The sequence below is a fragment of the Pocillopora verrucosa genome, chromosome 3 (genome assembly GCF_036669915.1).
Source record: "Pocillopora verrucosa isolate sample1 chromosome 3, ASM3666991v2, whole genome shotgun sequence".
Taxonomy (NCBI): domain Eukaryota; kingdom Metazoa; phylum Cnidaria; class Anthozoa; order Scleractinia; family Pocilloporidae; genus Pocillopora; species Pocillopora verrucosa.
Genome location: NC_089314.1, coordinates 26,878,259 through 26,893,828, shown reverse-complemented (window position 1 = coordinate 26,893,828; position 15,570 = coordinate 26,878,259). Strand labels below are relative to the sequence as shown.

The 15,570-nt window shown below is 39.6% G+C and overlaps 2 protein-coding genes across 3 annotated transcripts; one reads left to right on the top strand and one right to left on the bottom strand.

Moving 5' to 3' along the window:
- Positions 1-503: 503 nt before the first annotated feature.
- LOC131772313 (uncharacterized) lies at positions 504-5,705 on the top strand. Of its 2 annotated transcripts, XM_059088205.2 has the most exons (4): positions 504-873; positions 2,287-2,390; positions 3,669-3,949; positions 4,486-5,705. In XM_059088205.2, exons 3-4 carry the CDS (start codon positions 3,674-3,676, stop codon positions 4,954-4,956), a joined length of 747 nt encoding a protein of 248 aa, XP_058944188.1. In that variant the 5' UTR covers positions 504-873; positions 2,287-2,390; positions 3,669-3,673; the 3' UTR covers positions 4,957-5,705. The 2 variants fall into 2 exon arrangements, with proteins under 2 accessions (XP_058944188.1, XP_058944189.1); XM_059088206.2 differs by lacking the exon at positions 2,287-2,390.
- On the bottom strand, positions 5,698-15,468 carry LOC131772314 (NFX1-type zinc finger-containing protein 1). The gene is made up of 5 exons (XM_059088209.2): positions 15,247-15,468; positions 12,430-13,833; positions 9,426-11,950; positions 7,746-8,961; positions 5,698-7,408 (listed from the first exon to the last, which is right to left on the bottom strand). Exons 1-5 carry the CDS (start codon positions 15,335-15,337, stop codon positions 7,389-7,391), a joined length of 5,256 nt encoding a protein of 1,751 aa, XP_058944192.2. The 5' UTR covers positions 15,338-15,468; the 3' UTR covers positions 5,698-7,388.
- Positions 15,469-15,570: the final 102 nt, after the last annotated feature.

Here is a 15,570-nt window from a genome sequence, read left to right as displayed (position 1 = left end):
AATTTTCAGTTTAGGAACACATTTAGTGATGAAGAAAGATTTAGTGATATAGAAAAACTAAGTGATCTTTTAGATAATTGTGATTTTTTTTTTTTCGCTGCCTTTATTTTTTTCCTTTTATTAAGGACATTGATCTATCTGTTTTTTCATTCATTAGTTTATCTATTCATTTATTTTTGGGAAAAAATTAAAAATATTGGAAGAGACCCAATCCTTGGCCCGCTCCTTCCTTACAATTGCCCCTGACGTAATTCCATTTGCTTTTACATTAATATTCAGATACTGTACACAGCAATTTTTTTTTTATGTCTGTATCATTCATCTTTTTAATCTTTTTGTAGTTTGTCTAGATTTTCTGGCATCTGATCTTAACTGAGGCGTGCTGAAGGCAAAATTTATTCCTGAAATGTCGATTAAAATCTGTCAACTGTAGATGTATGTTTTTGCAGAAATGAACTTCATTAGCATAACAGTCGTAAACACAAAACAGCTTAGGGCTTTGTTTGTTGTATGGGGATAATTACCTCATTTCGGCACCGTTTAAAAGCCTTGACGCTGTTTAATTACCCTTCTTGTGTATATTTGCCCTCAAAACCTGTTCCAGTATTCTTTTGGTAGTCTCTTGGGACACAACGTTACGCTAGATCTCCCGGAATGTAGTGTTCAGCTGGTTAATCTTTAAAATCGTTTCACTCGCGAGTCGTGTTCCTTCGTCACGATAGTGACCTCACGGTAACATAATCGCATCACTGCATCACAGCATGAGCTAAGATCGTCTGAAGTATTTCACGGATTTCTCAGAAGTTACGTGATCGAGTAGTTAGATCAATCGACTACTAGAGCGGCGGTATTCAAAACAACCTTGTAACGAAGGTAAGTAAACTTATCTATAAGGAATGCGGTTGCCACTATTTGTGTTTGAATGATAGCAATCTTTTCAGGTTATCTGTGTTTTATATGCAGAGCGTAATCGATTGTGAACCTTTGAAGTTTTCAAACATGAAGCTTCAAAACCCTGGCGATGTCGAAAATTTAAAATGGGACATACGAAACAGCGCTCAATACGTGAATTTTGCTTTGTTTTCAAAGTGACAAGAGCAAAGAAAGTAATTGTACACTATTACAATGTAGAACGCTTCACTACGCCAGTTGAGAGAAGGTTTTAATTGATATCCTTCTAAATCAGAATTGAAAGGTCAGACACAGATATAAAAACCGAGAATTCATGACAAATAATCCGAATATCGTCGTAATACTTCTTCGTGAGAGAAACCTGAGCACTTAATCCTGATATGTATTCAACGTAATGTTCAATCTTGGACGTAAATCTCGATATAACCAGACTTAAGCAATTGTACTTCTCTTAGCAGGTATGGGTTAAATTCTAACCAAAACAACCATACTTGTTAAAAATAGCTTTCTGCAAGATTGGTATTTAATTTCCAAGGGTAGAAGGACATCTGCCGGTTAATTCGAGAGCAAAACCCGCCTTCCTGAAAAGCCCAAGAGTGCGATTAAGTAAAAACATAAGAACGCATTAGCATTTAAATTACCTATCTTTTTTTCCCATCCGAAAACAGTGCAACATGTCATTAATGAAGGCAAGTCGTAAGATTTGCATGTTGTGTTTGGCCGAAATAATGTTTTTTCACTCTAGCAGACGAGCAGAGTGCTACTGTTACTCAGGCAAATGATTCATGTTGTGTACAATTCACATATGTAGCATTTCAGTCGAGAAAATGTATTTACATTGTAAAAAGAAATATGTTTCGATTCGTTTACATGTAAGCCGACTGTCCCAAAAAGTTACAAAAGGCCACTAATTAAAACGATCAATGGTGCAGTTTTGACATTTTGATAAGCTTAATGTATTTTCTCTGTAAATTTGTTCTCTGTCTCAAATTATTTCAAGAAAAGGAAAACCGTTTGGTACTGTAAAACTCATAAGTCTTAACCAGTCTGACATTATTCGTACTTCAGCCAGGAAAATTATTTTATCCTCAGGCCATAGGAAAGCCTCAAGGATCTTCGTTGTCCTTGTTATTCCTAGGTACTCTTTCATCAAATTGCCTATTCCTAAGTTACATACAATCTGTTGACTATCGCCTTTGTTACCTTCGATTGCCTTACACTTACACAAATTACCATATTTATTTTAGTGTTAAATTCAACGAAAACAAATATCAGACGTCGTCTCCTTCTCCATTGTTACTTTTGCCGACTGAGCTTTTTTCTAAATCACTCAAGGTTAGCTCTGTTTTTTCGTCTTTTGTTTTAATTTTTCAGCTGCTTAGGTTTTCCGGCGCAGTATTTACAAGCGACTTTGAGGCCTGTTTCATAGGTGAAGGGACGCGAAGAGCGTGGGTGATAAATCGAAGGGGAAAAACGAGGTACTGTAAATAACATTAAAGCCTTAGAAGACATGGTTAATAAGCCATTTAATTCGGGAAATGACTCGTAGTCAAGCGGAATGGCTTCTAAACACTGGCAATTGTAAAGAGTCTTTCAGTTTTTTGTAAGTTCTAACGTACACTTAAAAGAAAACAAAAGGGTAAATTTTCATTTTTCTGCGAAAGTTTAGTAGAATTGGCGATAATCACATGTAATGTGAGTTTTTAGTAGCAAAAACAACCTAAAATTTTTGTTCCCGAATACATATACAGTCCACTGAGTTGACCAATCACAGTGCGCGTTGTGAGAGATACAATAAACCCTTATCGATCTCGTGCTGTAACCAAAACAACTCTACTAAGTGTGAAATATGTTTTTCTTTTCTTATTTAAAGAGGCTCTTTACTTCAAGAATAGTTTAGAGTTGAAGATGTGTGATGGTCTTACTAGGCTGTTAAAAATGCCAGTCGGAAATGAATGTTAAGCTTACCTTTAGGTCACGAATTAGTGATTATTAAGAGAGAGTTTGAAAATAACTTAATCCCCAAATGTTCATTTCTCAGAAATAAGTTCGTTGATGTGGTCGTACTGATATACTGTCATTTAATTTCTGTGAGGTCTGTTTATATTTTACTTCATCAACCTCACTTGTTTATGTTTGTGAATCGTCGACAATAACCTTTTTTTGGTGTCTTAAAAAAACTGCCATGTGATATTTCATCAGCATCATCTGTAATGAGTAAAAATAACGTAAGCTCTTTAAGGTAGGGTTTTATCTTCGAGTGCTGTTAGAATTAATTCTCGTGTGCGCACTTAAGACTGCTCGTATTTCAGTTTACGCAAATTCTAAGAGGAGATGGTACTGCTCCAAATACTGGGATGCATTGTTATAAATCAAAAGCACAGAATGTATTCCGTGATGCTTCAAGACACTTTCTGTTAAATATTTAACGTACAACCGCACTAAAAAAAAATCGCGCGTACCACATTAAGTAACCTTCCTTGGAGCGCCATTGATTACTACGATTCTAAACTTGAATCCCCGAAAAGATCATGTCCACCCCCCTCCCCCTTGAGGAAGATCACTAAAAAATGTTCCTAACTCAAAAAGTCATTTACAGTGACTCAAAACCCTCCTCTTCTCTCACAAAATCTCTTACACACTGCGAAAAAGAGGAAGCCAATGTGCTTGAAAGCTAAAGCTAAAGCACACATCCTTAGGATAAATTGCTTTCATAAATCATTCAAAAAAATTTTTTTTAAACTTTTTTCCCGCAGGAGACATGTCTTTTAAATTCAATAAAAAGGCCGTGGTAACTGGCGTGAGCTCAGTAGAAGCAGACAAGTTCTTAGTGTACGCCCAAACAGTGAAGAAAGTCTCATCAGAAAATAGCTGTGCGCTGGACAGGAATATTTTTTGTGTCGACGTTGGGGCGGCGGCATTAAAAAAACAATCGAAAAAGGAACGAAAATGGTTAGAAGAGGAATTGGAAAATGCTAAAATAACTGCTGGGGTCATTATAACGGTGAACGGAAAAGAGAGATACGTCAAGACAGAGGTACGCTATGACAGGATCACGTAGGGTAGTGATGCATTTTTATTTTGAAGCGTCGTAAGGACGGAGGCTGATATGCAAGGTGTTTTGTAGTTAAGCCTGCAAACTGAATGGTGAAGGCAATCGGTAGTTCTTCGCCCTTATTTCAGTTGTTCGGTTGACTGTGAATTGACTTGGCACTTGTTTTTGGCACTCTGGCTCACTGTTATCGAGAACGACAAACTCTCTTAAATTTCAGCACCCTCTTTTCAATTGCAATGTCTCTTTCGCACCTATTTTGTCAGTCGTAGTGTCACACAACATAGGCATCGTTGCGTGACGGGCCATGAAGCGGGCGCGAAGGGGGATATCGTTTAGTTGCTCTAATGAAGTAATGATTAAGTCGCGGTGTAAAGCGAAATAGCAAGAATTACATAAGTGCACGACTGTTGCCTGACGTCGGCGCGGTAAAAAAAACTCTTATTATGAGATCGTTTAAAAAGATTCGAATGCCTACAGAAATTGTATTCACGTAACCCTTCTTTTTGTCCTTACTATAGGTGGAGAATATAGATCACCTGAGACTACTCTGTTCTCAAGCTTTCCAGCTATTCTGTCCAGCTTTTGGGTCAGTTTCAGACAACGAGATCTTCAACACATCATATCCAACGGCCTCAATTGACCAGGCGCGCCGTCTGGTGTGTGCAGAACAGCCGGTACCCAATTTACGCTGGGTGCAGTGTAAAAACGTTTCATTAACTTATAATCAAACCAAGGGTATTAAAGAAGCCACCCTTTTGGCTGTTGACATCGTCCATATGGAGCGCGCCGGAAAACTGGTCTCAACTTCGGTTCAACAAACTGTCACCGCTAAGCTTAACTGCAAAACGTTCTTATCAAAAGTGGACCCTAAAAGTCCCGGCCCCTTTAGTTTTAGCCCCGCTCTTGCCTTGGTAAAGATGGTGGACGAGGATGTACCCGCCCCACAACCCCGATCGTGGGCAGAGATTGAAACTCTTCTCATCCATTAACTAACTGACTTTTTGTTTAATGGGGGAGGGGGAAAGGCGCACCTGTTGACGTGAATAAGAAAAATGGCACAAAAATTGGTGCAGTTTCATTATAAATATCTTAAATTTTGTGAAAACGGCGTCCTTCCAAAATTCCAAATTCCAAGTATTTTGTGCATTTTGACCTAATTTCTTTGATTTACCATCTCAATCTCAAAATGTATCTCACTTTTCCGGTAAATTGAACGTAATTCATTTTATACTTGGTGAACATTTTTAAAACAATGGAGGAAAAGTGTGATTAACTAATCAAATAAAGTGACATAACTTAAATTTTGACCTAAATGTCCCTTTGTTCAAAGGGGATTCCCACCAACATACCAGATTCATTTAAGCCGTTGAACCGCAGAGAAAGCACGTACAGTGTTCACTTGGTGAGTCAAGAAGGCTTGCACACACAAATGTAAATACCTCTTACTAACCGAGTTTGAGGTCCGTATTGTAAGTTAAGGACAGATTTTTTTTCTGGTCTGATTTATCCCTCAAGAGCGGTGTCGCTTAATGCAGGTTCGAATGTAAGTTTGGAAAATTTTGAACGTCGCTGTCTGTAAGCGATACGAATTTTTCCTTTTTTTTTAGCAGCCAAAATCCCAGAAAATTCGACAAACGAAAGCTTTCAACCTGACCGAATGGCGCGAAAGGCGAGTGACGTGTCAGCAGCTGATTGGCGATATCAAACACACGTAAGCAATTATCGTGATTCTTCACATGTGCTGTTACGGCTTTTCTCAGGGCTGGAAATCCTTGAGAAACACCGCACTTTATTTGATGAACAACGGTAACAAAACTCATTCACTCTAACATTTTGAGGGCTAAAGAATAGAGTAAAAAGGATTCATACAAAAGTGGAAACCAGTCGGACAGAAGACAAAATAATTTGTTTTTTATCAACTGAGTTGATAACGTAAACTGGCCACCGTAAAGTGTTTGTAAGCTAATGTTCGCTGTGGCAAACTGACACGCGCAGCACCACAATTTCTTTTAAAACTTTCCCCCTTTGACAGAAGGCTAAGCCTGTTAAAAATTCATCTCTAGGAAACAAATTCTTACACAATGTACGTGTATCTTCGTTTAATTGTATAAGGCGACTTGATCACATCTGAATAGGTAGCCGAATTTTCCACAGTCTATTAATACATGTTTTCGTTTCTTGAACGATTCTGTGAGTTGGTTGCGTATTGTCTTTCCCTTTGTCGCTATGTTTTACACTGTAAAGTGTTTGAATCCACCTACTCTAAACAAAGGCAGATATTTAGATTCCAAAGCTGTAGTTTAAGAGCTCAGTGCCTCGTTACCTTCCTCAGGAACCATACATTGCCTATAGAATGGTGCAAGGAGTTCTGAGAAATTGGATTTTAAAGTTGCCAATGATGACGATGAAACGCCTCGTGCAAATTTTTCAGCAAAAAAGAAACTTTTATTCTTCAGCCCTGAGTAGGCTGAGTAGACAGCGAATGGCTTGCCTTCTTTAAGTTAAGCCCATGTTTGAAACTGGGGACTTTTGATACGACATCGAGATCCTCTAATTTCCTCTTGTTAAAGAAGGTGGCTTTAATCGCTATCCCGAGTGTATAGGAGAAAAAATACTCAACCGCTTATAAGAATCGTTTAAAAAATGAAAACATAGGTCAACCTGAGGACTTCTGTGACGACTTTGATAAAAGCTGTCGAAAGATCACATGAATTTTTAAGTTTTAATATCAGTAAAATATGCAGTGAAATATCTCCTTAATACGTGCAAAATAAATTTTCTCTTATTCAACACTGAAAGTTTCTCTACATTAATCAAACGTGAAGAACGTTGTTGCTCAATTCAAAGGAAGAGACGAAAGAAAGGAAAAGTCATCCTTCTTCGAATATTGGAGATTTAATTAATCTAATCACCCATGAGAGCATACGCAGTGAGGACTACCTTAAAGGTGAGTTACCACTTTTAATAGGCCATTATACAGTTGTGTATTTAGTTGCCAAGCCTTTGACTTGGAGTGAAACTGAAGGTGACCTTGTTGTGATAGAGACCAGTATCTAGTTAGCATGATAACAAAGTAATTTGCATTTGAAAAGCAGCAAGGTAAACAAGGTCAACCTTAGCCTCACTCCTGTTCAAAGGCTTAGCAACCTAGCATGCAACTGTAAAATGAACTATTGCCAAATTTCAATCATGTTTTTACTCAACCACATGACCACATATAGGGGGAATTACTTTCAAGATGTTTTTTTGTAAAATTAATCACCTCTAAAATGTCTCAACGCTGGAAAATTGTAACGTTTAGTTTTAACTGTAACCTGTGGAAGCGATCCAGAAATGTCCTTTTTCAAATAGTAGACGTCTTTGGTCTTCAGGGCCATATATCTGCTGGTTCCTTTAGTGGGACTAATCAGTATACATTGCCTCATTCCCTGCTGTTGTAATCTTTAATTAGACAAAAGAAAATGTATCAACCTTAGTGCATGCGTTTAGTACGAACAAAGAACCAAGTCAATTTAAGATATATCTAATCTAAAACCGTATGAACAAACTACATCCTGGCAGTGACCCATTCTTAACATGGCATTGTCACATTTCAATTTCGAGACAAAGTTTCTTCAGTCTGGATTAGAGCTCAAATTCAACACCTATCAAAGTATCACCTTTAATATCTAAATAAATGTTGGCGTATGTCTGGTTATTAGTAAATTCTTAAAAACAGACAAAGATATGACCCCAGTAACGCTCCTTCTACCCAAGTAACAATTTGCACTGGACATACCTGATTTCCTTGAGCAAGTGTCACTCTTGTCTCCAACTGCTGCACCGCATTCTGGGCATTCGCCTTCTACGTTACTGGGATGCCCGTTGGGACACTTGTGCCACAGTCCTTGGTAGAAGTTCATTGGCCTGAAAATTTTAATTCGCTCTTCTGCAGGCAGACTTTCCAAACCACATTCTTCTCGGATCTCGTTTATTGTATCTTCAATGTGATCATAAGTTTCTTTCCCAAGCTTTTGGCCAGCGTCCAGCTTCCTGCCCAGTGTCTTCAGCCACTTTTCTTGGTCAGATGCGACAGTAATGGAACCTTCTTCGATTTTACACTGAATCACTCGAATGTTCAGTGAGAAACTCACACATACGAGTTCATCCCGTATATCAACCAGCTTCTGATAGGAAACTTGAAACTTCATCAGATCTTCTTCTAAATGATCAAGTGCTTCATCAATGTCTCTTGCTGCTTGTAAGAACACATCATCTGAGTGGCTTGCACTGGGTGGTGTTAGTACTCCATAAGGAGTTTTTTTCAAAAGATCCAGCTTCATTCTCTCTCTTATCTTGTATATTTGGATCAGTATCTTCATCTGATTCTTAATTGTGCTTAGCTCGGCCATAGTTTTCCTTTGCTGTAGCCAACCCATCAAAATATCGTAACTTGAGGAGCTGAACATTTGCTCGTCATTGTGTTTTCTCTCCAATAAAGATTTCCGTTGCCGACTGATATCGGGATACTTTCGTTTAAGAGAGAAAGCTACTGTTTTCAACTTTTTGGTCAACTGCTGATAGTTTTCCTCTTCCAGGTTCATTCGTGCTTTAACCTTTTCGATGTCAGCCAACTTTTCTTTAACGATATCAGCATACCGGTAGCTAATCCTGATAGGAGTCTGGCAAATGGGGCATTGCTTCAATCTAATATCGTCACTTCCACTGTCCTCGTCCATCCAGTAATCCATTGCTTTAACTTCAACCACGTGTCCACAGTCTGACAACTCAATGAATCTTGCATTTTTGTCTTGCTCATTTCCGAAGCGCAACCGGGTAACTTCATCTTTATGGCAAATTCTGCACAACCTCGGGCAAGGTTCTCCGCAAATACCAATGCACGAGTGGCTACATCTAAGCTTCTTCCTGCATGACTCATTACACCGAGGACGGTTGCATTTCTCGCCACAAAGCTTCGTGCATTTGAAGTGAGGGCAAACCCAGGCACAGCGTTCCTAAAAATGATAAAGAACAATCATAAATGATAATGCTCAGAGGAGCACATGACGGAAACTCAGGGAAACCCACGACGTATTTAGTAACGTGACTTGGGTACATTACCTAGGGTCACACCATCAAGCTAAATCGGTAAGAAGAAATTGCAGGCATCTAGGGTTGATTTTAAGGCTGTGGCCCTGTTGAAAAGTGTTGTTATTCTAGTGTGTTTGAATTCTGGTCATAATTTTCACGGCATACTGCGATAATGGTGATGTTTTTCCTTTGAGACTCAGATGCTCAGATCAAAGAAAGACCAGTAATTGTGCGACAATTTCTGGCAGTTGGAGCACAGTCTCTTGAAATTTATTGGACAATTAAGAAACTATTAAAACTGTTATAGGCCTTAATCAGCTACCTTGGTTCAGAGAGGGAGATTTCAAATAAAATTACCTCATTTGCATACAGTTTTCATTGTACTTACCCTGCACGGTGCGCAAGCTTCCATACACTGTCTAGGACATCGGCTATGGTAACATCGATTTTCGCATTTCTCAGGACATGGCGGGCAGTTCGTTGTGCAAGGCTCTTTGCAGGGGTGAAGGCAAACCCTTTTTCTATTACAGTCGGCCTCACAAGGAACGTGAATTCGTCCTTGCTTGCATTCGCGGCAGTTTCCAATGCAGGGGTGACCACAGTCCAAAGTTGCACGACAAGGCTCTTCGCATTGCGCATATTCTGAAACTTCCCAGCAAGGCTTTTCAATTTCATGACCACATTCAAATCTCTTCTGGACAATTTTCTCACACTGGAAAAGTGCACATTCCTCCCAGCATTTTCCAGGGCACAGATGACGACATGGCAGATAGTTCCAACACTTCTTCTGGCACTTAAATGTCTCCACAGATATTCCGCATGGCACAAGTTGTTGGTGTCCACATTTAGGGATTTTCTTTTCCACTTCTACAGGGCACAATAGGCAAACCTCGCCTAAGTGGCACTTTTTGCTGCACTTAGTTTGATGCTCTGAACAGACCTCGGTTGAACAATCTTTCTGGCATTTGTACAGGGCATGGTCACTGTCCTCAGGATGACACACCCTTGTGCAACTGTGACCGCAGGGAAGTCGAAACTTGCAAGGCAATGTACATCCACCCTCTGGTGCTGACTTGAAGTCGTCTGCAACCCTCGCGTGGATTTTTCGATCGGGGTGTTTAGTGCAAACCAACTCTAATGCTTCCCCTATGGCATTATGATCTTTCATATCTTGGGCAATTCTCTTCCAAAGTTCACTTTTTTCAGCCAGCAAGGAGAAGTTGCCGATGCAATAAAAACCTTTCCGAGCTCGAGACAGTGCCACGCAGACCCGATTCTTAACTGAAAGGAAGCCAATTTTCCTCTGCTTGTTAGATCTAACCAAGGAAAGCAGAATTATTTCATTCTCTTCGCCTTGAAAATTATCAACAGCCGTGACTCTCACTCCCTCAAATCTATCTTTCGGCATTGTCCTTTGTAGAGTGATAACTTGCCCAGTGTACATGGTCAACACCGTTATCTCATGTGGCGCGTACCCTTGTAGGATAAAATACTCGCAAAGTGCTGCGATAAATGTTGCTTCGTGTTTGTTTGAATGGCTCTTGAGTCTGTCATTGACTTCACTTTCATCTTCAAGGACTTGGTGATTTATGAAATAAATGTTTTTGGATACACCTTTCACATCTTCGTATTTATGAACTTCTTCATGATCTTGAAGATCTTCGTAGATGAACCTCATAAGTCGCGCGATTTCAGGTCTCATTCGATGCTGAGTGTTGAGCTGGTAACACGTCATCCCACTATTTACCATTCTTTCGAACAAGGACACATCAAGATGATAGTCCTTCGCTAGAGTGTATACGGACGGGTTCGGTCTCAACTGCTGGTGATCACCGATCAAAATCAAATGCTGCGTGTTCTTAGTCAAGGACGTTATGATGTGAGCTTCAAGAACTTCTGCTGCTTCTTCAACGACGACTATTGTTGGTTTAATCTCTTCCAGTAGGGTGCGGTACTTTGCAGCTCCAGTAGTGGTCATTCCAATAACTACAGCATCTTTTAGGGCGTGCAATTCTCCCTGGGTTTTAATCTCTGTGAAGCGTTTACAGATGTCCTCGTACTGCTTATTCCTCTTTGAAATTTCCTCTTGGCAGTTAGATTGAAACAACCTGAGCCAAAACAAATACAGCCTCCAGCGGTCCTCAAAGGGAAGGTTCCAAACATCGTTAATCTTGGAAAGTTGGGTCACAGCGAGGGGTTGAAGCTTGGATTCTCCTGCGAGAACTTTCAAATGATCTCTCGAGAGATTGGTAGGTCGCTGTTTTTCTTGTTTGGCGTTTTCCTGTTTTTTTAGAAGCTGGAACTGATTCTCACCTAGCAAGCGCTGGTTTTGAATAATTTCAGCATCCCTGTCTACTTCTATGCTATCTTCTATAACTTCATTAGTATCTTCACAGGAACTACCTTTGTCAGCAACGGATTCAGCGGTCAGAGTCTCATTCAATGAACTCCTCATTGCTGCTGGGATCTGCTCCAGACCTAGCCAGCTTTCAAGTACTGATTTTCTTTGCAAGTTTAAAATGCCCTCTGCTGCTTTGAATTGGCTGAATTGTTTCAGGCCGATACAACTTTCCAGGTCTTTCAGGCTGAGGATATTTCGCTTGCTGCGCGCCAGTCTGTTACGTGCTCTTTGTATGGCGTCTTGACATTTAAACATTTCTTTCTTGACCCAGTGCTTGCTGTCGGAAGGCTGTGTGTGTTCTTGTAAGTTGTAGGCTTTGAGACTCTCCGAAGAACTTCTACCTCCAACTCTTATAACTCCTGTTTGTTGGAATTTTAGTACTCCTTCCAGAAACTGGTCCAGGGCGTGGTTTGTGTAACAAACCATCAACATGGCGGACTTCTTTTCCTCGTTCCAGATATGCTTGTTGTCTAGAAGGGCTCTCACAATCTTTAAACCGACGTACGTCTTACCTAGAGGAAATTAGGTAAAGAAACTTAATTAAACGATAAAAAAAATATATATATAGCTCAAATATAACGTCATGCTGCTCGGAGGGGCATTGTCACAGTGCTAGCTCTCCGATGCCAGATGATGGGGTTTGAAGTATTTTGAAGTAATTCAAAAGAGTGATAGATTACCAATGGGATCGCCATTAGTTTTTAATAGATTCTTGTGGCTTTAAAAACTCCAGCATGTATTGGGAAACACGCGTGAGGTTAGTCTACAAATTTCCTCTCTTTATAAGTTATGGAAAGATATTTTAGTGATCAAGTTACTCCGACTCTTTGGCCAATAAGGCTCAAGAGGCCTTAACATAGACCACTTTTTGACTTAAAAGGCACATTTCAAAATGAAGACACTACTTACACTTTTTTCGCAAAATAACACTTAAAATATTGAGTAAGTTACATTACTATTTACCGAGTGGTGGAGGTTGAATTAACTTTACCTGTGCCTGGAGGACCTTGAATGACCGAGAACTCTTGCGTCAAGGCACCTTTTAACGCTTGAAATTGGGAATTGTTGAGTTTCACGTCATCGACGTTAGGCCATGTCTCAAAGTCGCAAATGGCTACTTTATCCGCGCCCTCGCGTACATTGAGAGTCTCTCTCAGGTCGTACCATACTTGGTTTTTGGATTTGAGGTACTGAGGAGGCTTGACATCGGAGTTACAATGGACCAAGTACTCTTGGAATGGAAACGTATCCGTGGTAATATGCTTTAGCTGGTGCAGAATGGGTCGATAAGCCTCAAAATAAGCTGGTGACTCCACCATTACATACTTATCACGCATTCTATGGGTGCCCTCGAGATCGTCAACAAATCGAATGTCCAGCTTTCCTGAGCGGAGATCTTGTGGTTTCCGATTTGCTACCGTCGCAAACAGCATGGTTTTAAAATTATCCTTTGACAAGCAAAGGAATGATCCATACAGTAAGCGTTTCGAGTGCTCCCACGGTATCTTTCTGAGGTTTTTCATCTCCAGACGAATGCTATGAACGATTCCAGCCGTTGTATAATCGGTGTCCATAATTTCGACATTTTCATAAATGTGCAAGTCTTGTGATCGACCTTTCTTGGGGACCTTCTTCTTGATTTCTCTGATTCCCTCGCGCAGTGGAGCGACAAAATCTTCGCGAAGAAGGCGAAATTGAACATCCAAATAATCATTTAGGTCTTTGTACTTCTCCGTTTCAACAGTTTTGTTTCGTCGCAGAAAGGGCCTCTCCTCTGAATTAATTTCAGTCTCGCTTGGATAAATGGATAATTCTCTAAAGTCATTCGGTGGGGGTGGCTCCACTTCTCGTGGTTTAACTTTCGGCCATTTCGATGCTTGTTCTACTTCTCGCTCCTTCCTAATTTGCTCGCGTCTTTCAAGAAGAAGCGTTTCCACCTCTTTCTTGTATTTTTCAAACCCTTTTACGTCAATGTCGTTTATAGCTCCACTGAGTTTATCAATAGGAACGTCGTGACAGAAGGAGTGGGGGAATTTGGCAAGCCATTCCTTGAAAAAAGTTATCAAGCATTCCACCAGTAAAGAAAACTGATCTGAATTCATATCCTTTTCAATAAAAGGGAGATTTAAGATGTATTTTGGCAAATGAGTGGCCATAAAGGCGGATCCCTTGCAGATAGACATCACTTCTATCAGATTCTGGGTCATCATAGTATCACACATTTTGCCCAGGATTTCCACAAGCAGTGTCATCCAATCTTCTTTGATATCCTCAGCGTTTACCAACACTTCGAAGATGTCGCGATACTTAAGGAGGGTCATTGCCATCTCTGACGGTTCCGTAGATCTTATCTCTTGCAGTTTTCGATAACCAAGATGCGGACCACTTTGCCTACCTTAGAGGTGATAATTATAGCAAATTTTAGAATAAACCAGCTTTCTCTTTTCTGTTCCAGTTACTTAACCCTTCAACTCCCAAGATCTGATTATTAATTCTCCCCTGTGGCTGCTACACATTTCCTTGCAAATTAATTATGAGTTTTTGGTGCTAGATCAAGATAGCAGCTTCTACCTGATAAGTTTGAATATTCTCATTACCTGTTTGCTATTGTAGGGAGAAGTTTCATGTTGATCACTTCTGGGAGTTAAAGAGTTAATGGTTTCATGCAGCAAAGAAATTACGATTACTGTAATGCTATGTTTGTGAACTGTATATCTCTTGGATGATTAAGAATTTAAGAAACTCTGCCTTTTGATCATTCAAAGAGAATTTAAAGCTCCAGCTCTTGATACACTAATTAAAGTTAGAAAGACTTGATGGAATCAGTCAATGTTAATTAACGTAATGTTGTAATTTATGCCTGTAAAAGTGTTTCTTACTTTGAAGTAAATTGAGATCACAGCTCTTGATTTAGGTGGAAATCAAATTCAACAACGCAAGTGTCACGCAGATGTACAGAAAAGCCTAATTCGACTTGTGGTTTCCAGCAACTAATGAAAGACTGTTTGTAATTTCAGATGTCCCGTGGAGAATTTAAATCACCGAGGCTGAAATTTGCGTATCTTATTTTAGTCTGCGTTTGTTAGACCAATATCGAAGTAGAAATTGCATAATATTTTTTCTGACAACGACTCCTCAACTTTTAAGTTTTTTTTCAACTGTGGATAGGCAGATGCACCTAAAATAACGTTTTTTAACCGGTGTGTAATCAGTGTATTTCTTTTAATGTAAGATTCACCAAACAGAATTATGTTTATATATACATTTATATTTGAAAATATCATAATATCTGACACAGACACGACCCATCCATTATCTGTTTTTAGTTTCCTAATCAGAACAACCCCAGCGGAAAAAAAATTGGAAATTTCTGCTTGAATTTGGTTCTTCCTAATTCAGGGCTAACATCGAATGATGCATGAATTCCAAAAAAATTTCTTTTGAATAATATCCTCCTATTAAATCACACCGATTGGAAAGTACCGTGAGCTCTGCACGATCTGCATTATTTTGTTCTTCTGGATGCTTACGTCAATCAAGAATTGTCGCAATACCATTTGAATCGACGATGAATGAAGTTTTTGTAAGATTCATTCATGTTGATATCAGTTAAACACGTCTTAATTAGGAATCGAGAATAATTTAGGAGTCGCGGAGTAAATTCCTTAACAATTGCCCACTGAAACCTAAGAGAGAGTTAACGTCACGTAATCAAAAGCTCAGATCTACTGAACAAGATAGAACCATGTGAACTGGGCTAGTATGAGAAGAACTTCTCCCCTTTAAAGCGATCAATAACTAATCCTACCTTCTCCTGTATTTGGTGGTCTTCCTCTGCCTCTGCCTCTGCCTCCTCTACCACCACGACCTCTTCTACCCACAAAATAATCTCTATCCATGACACTGGATATTCCTTCCGTCGTACAAATTATATCTACTGATGGAAAGCAACGCTCTTTAGAAAGATCGTCAAAGTTTTACGATTTCGAAAGCAAAATAACTCGACAGCAAAGTATGTCGGCCATGTCGTTTGTCGTTTCGCGGAAAAGGAGGAAGTGGTGTTAGGAACGGTTACCAATGTAGAACGTGATGTGATTGGTCAATGTTCACAAAGCTGGCTGGGTAAGACCTT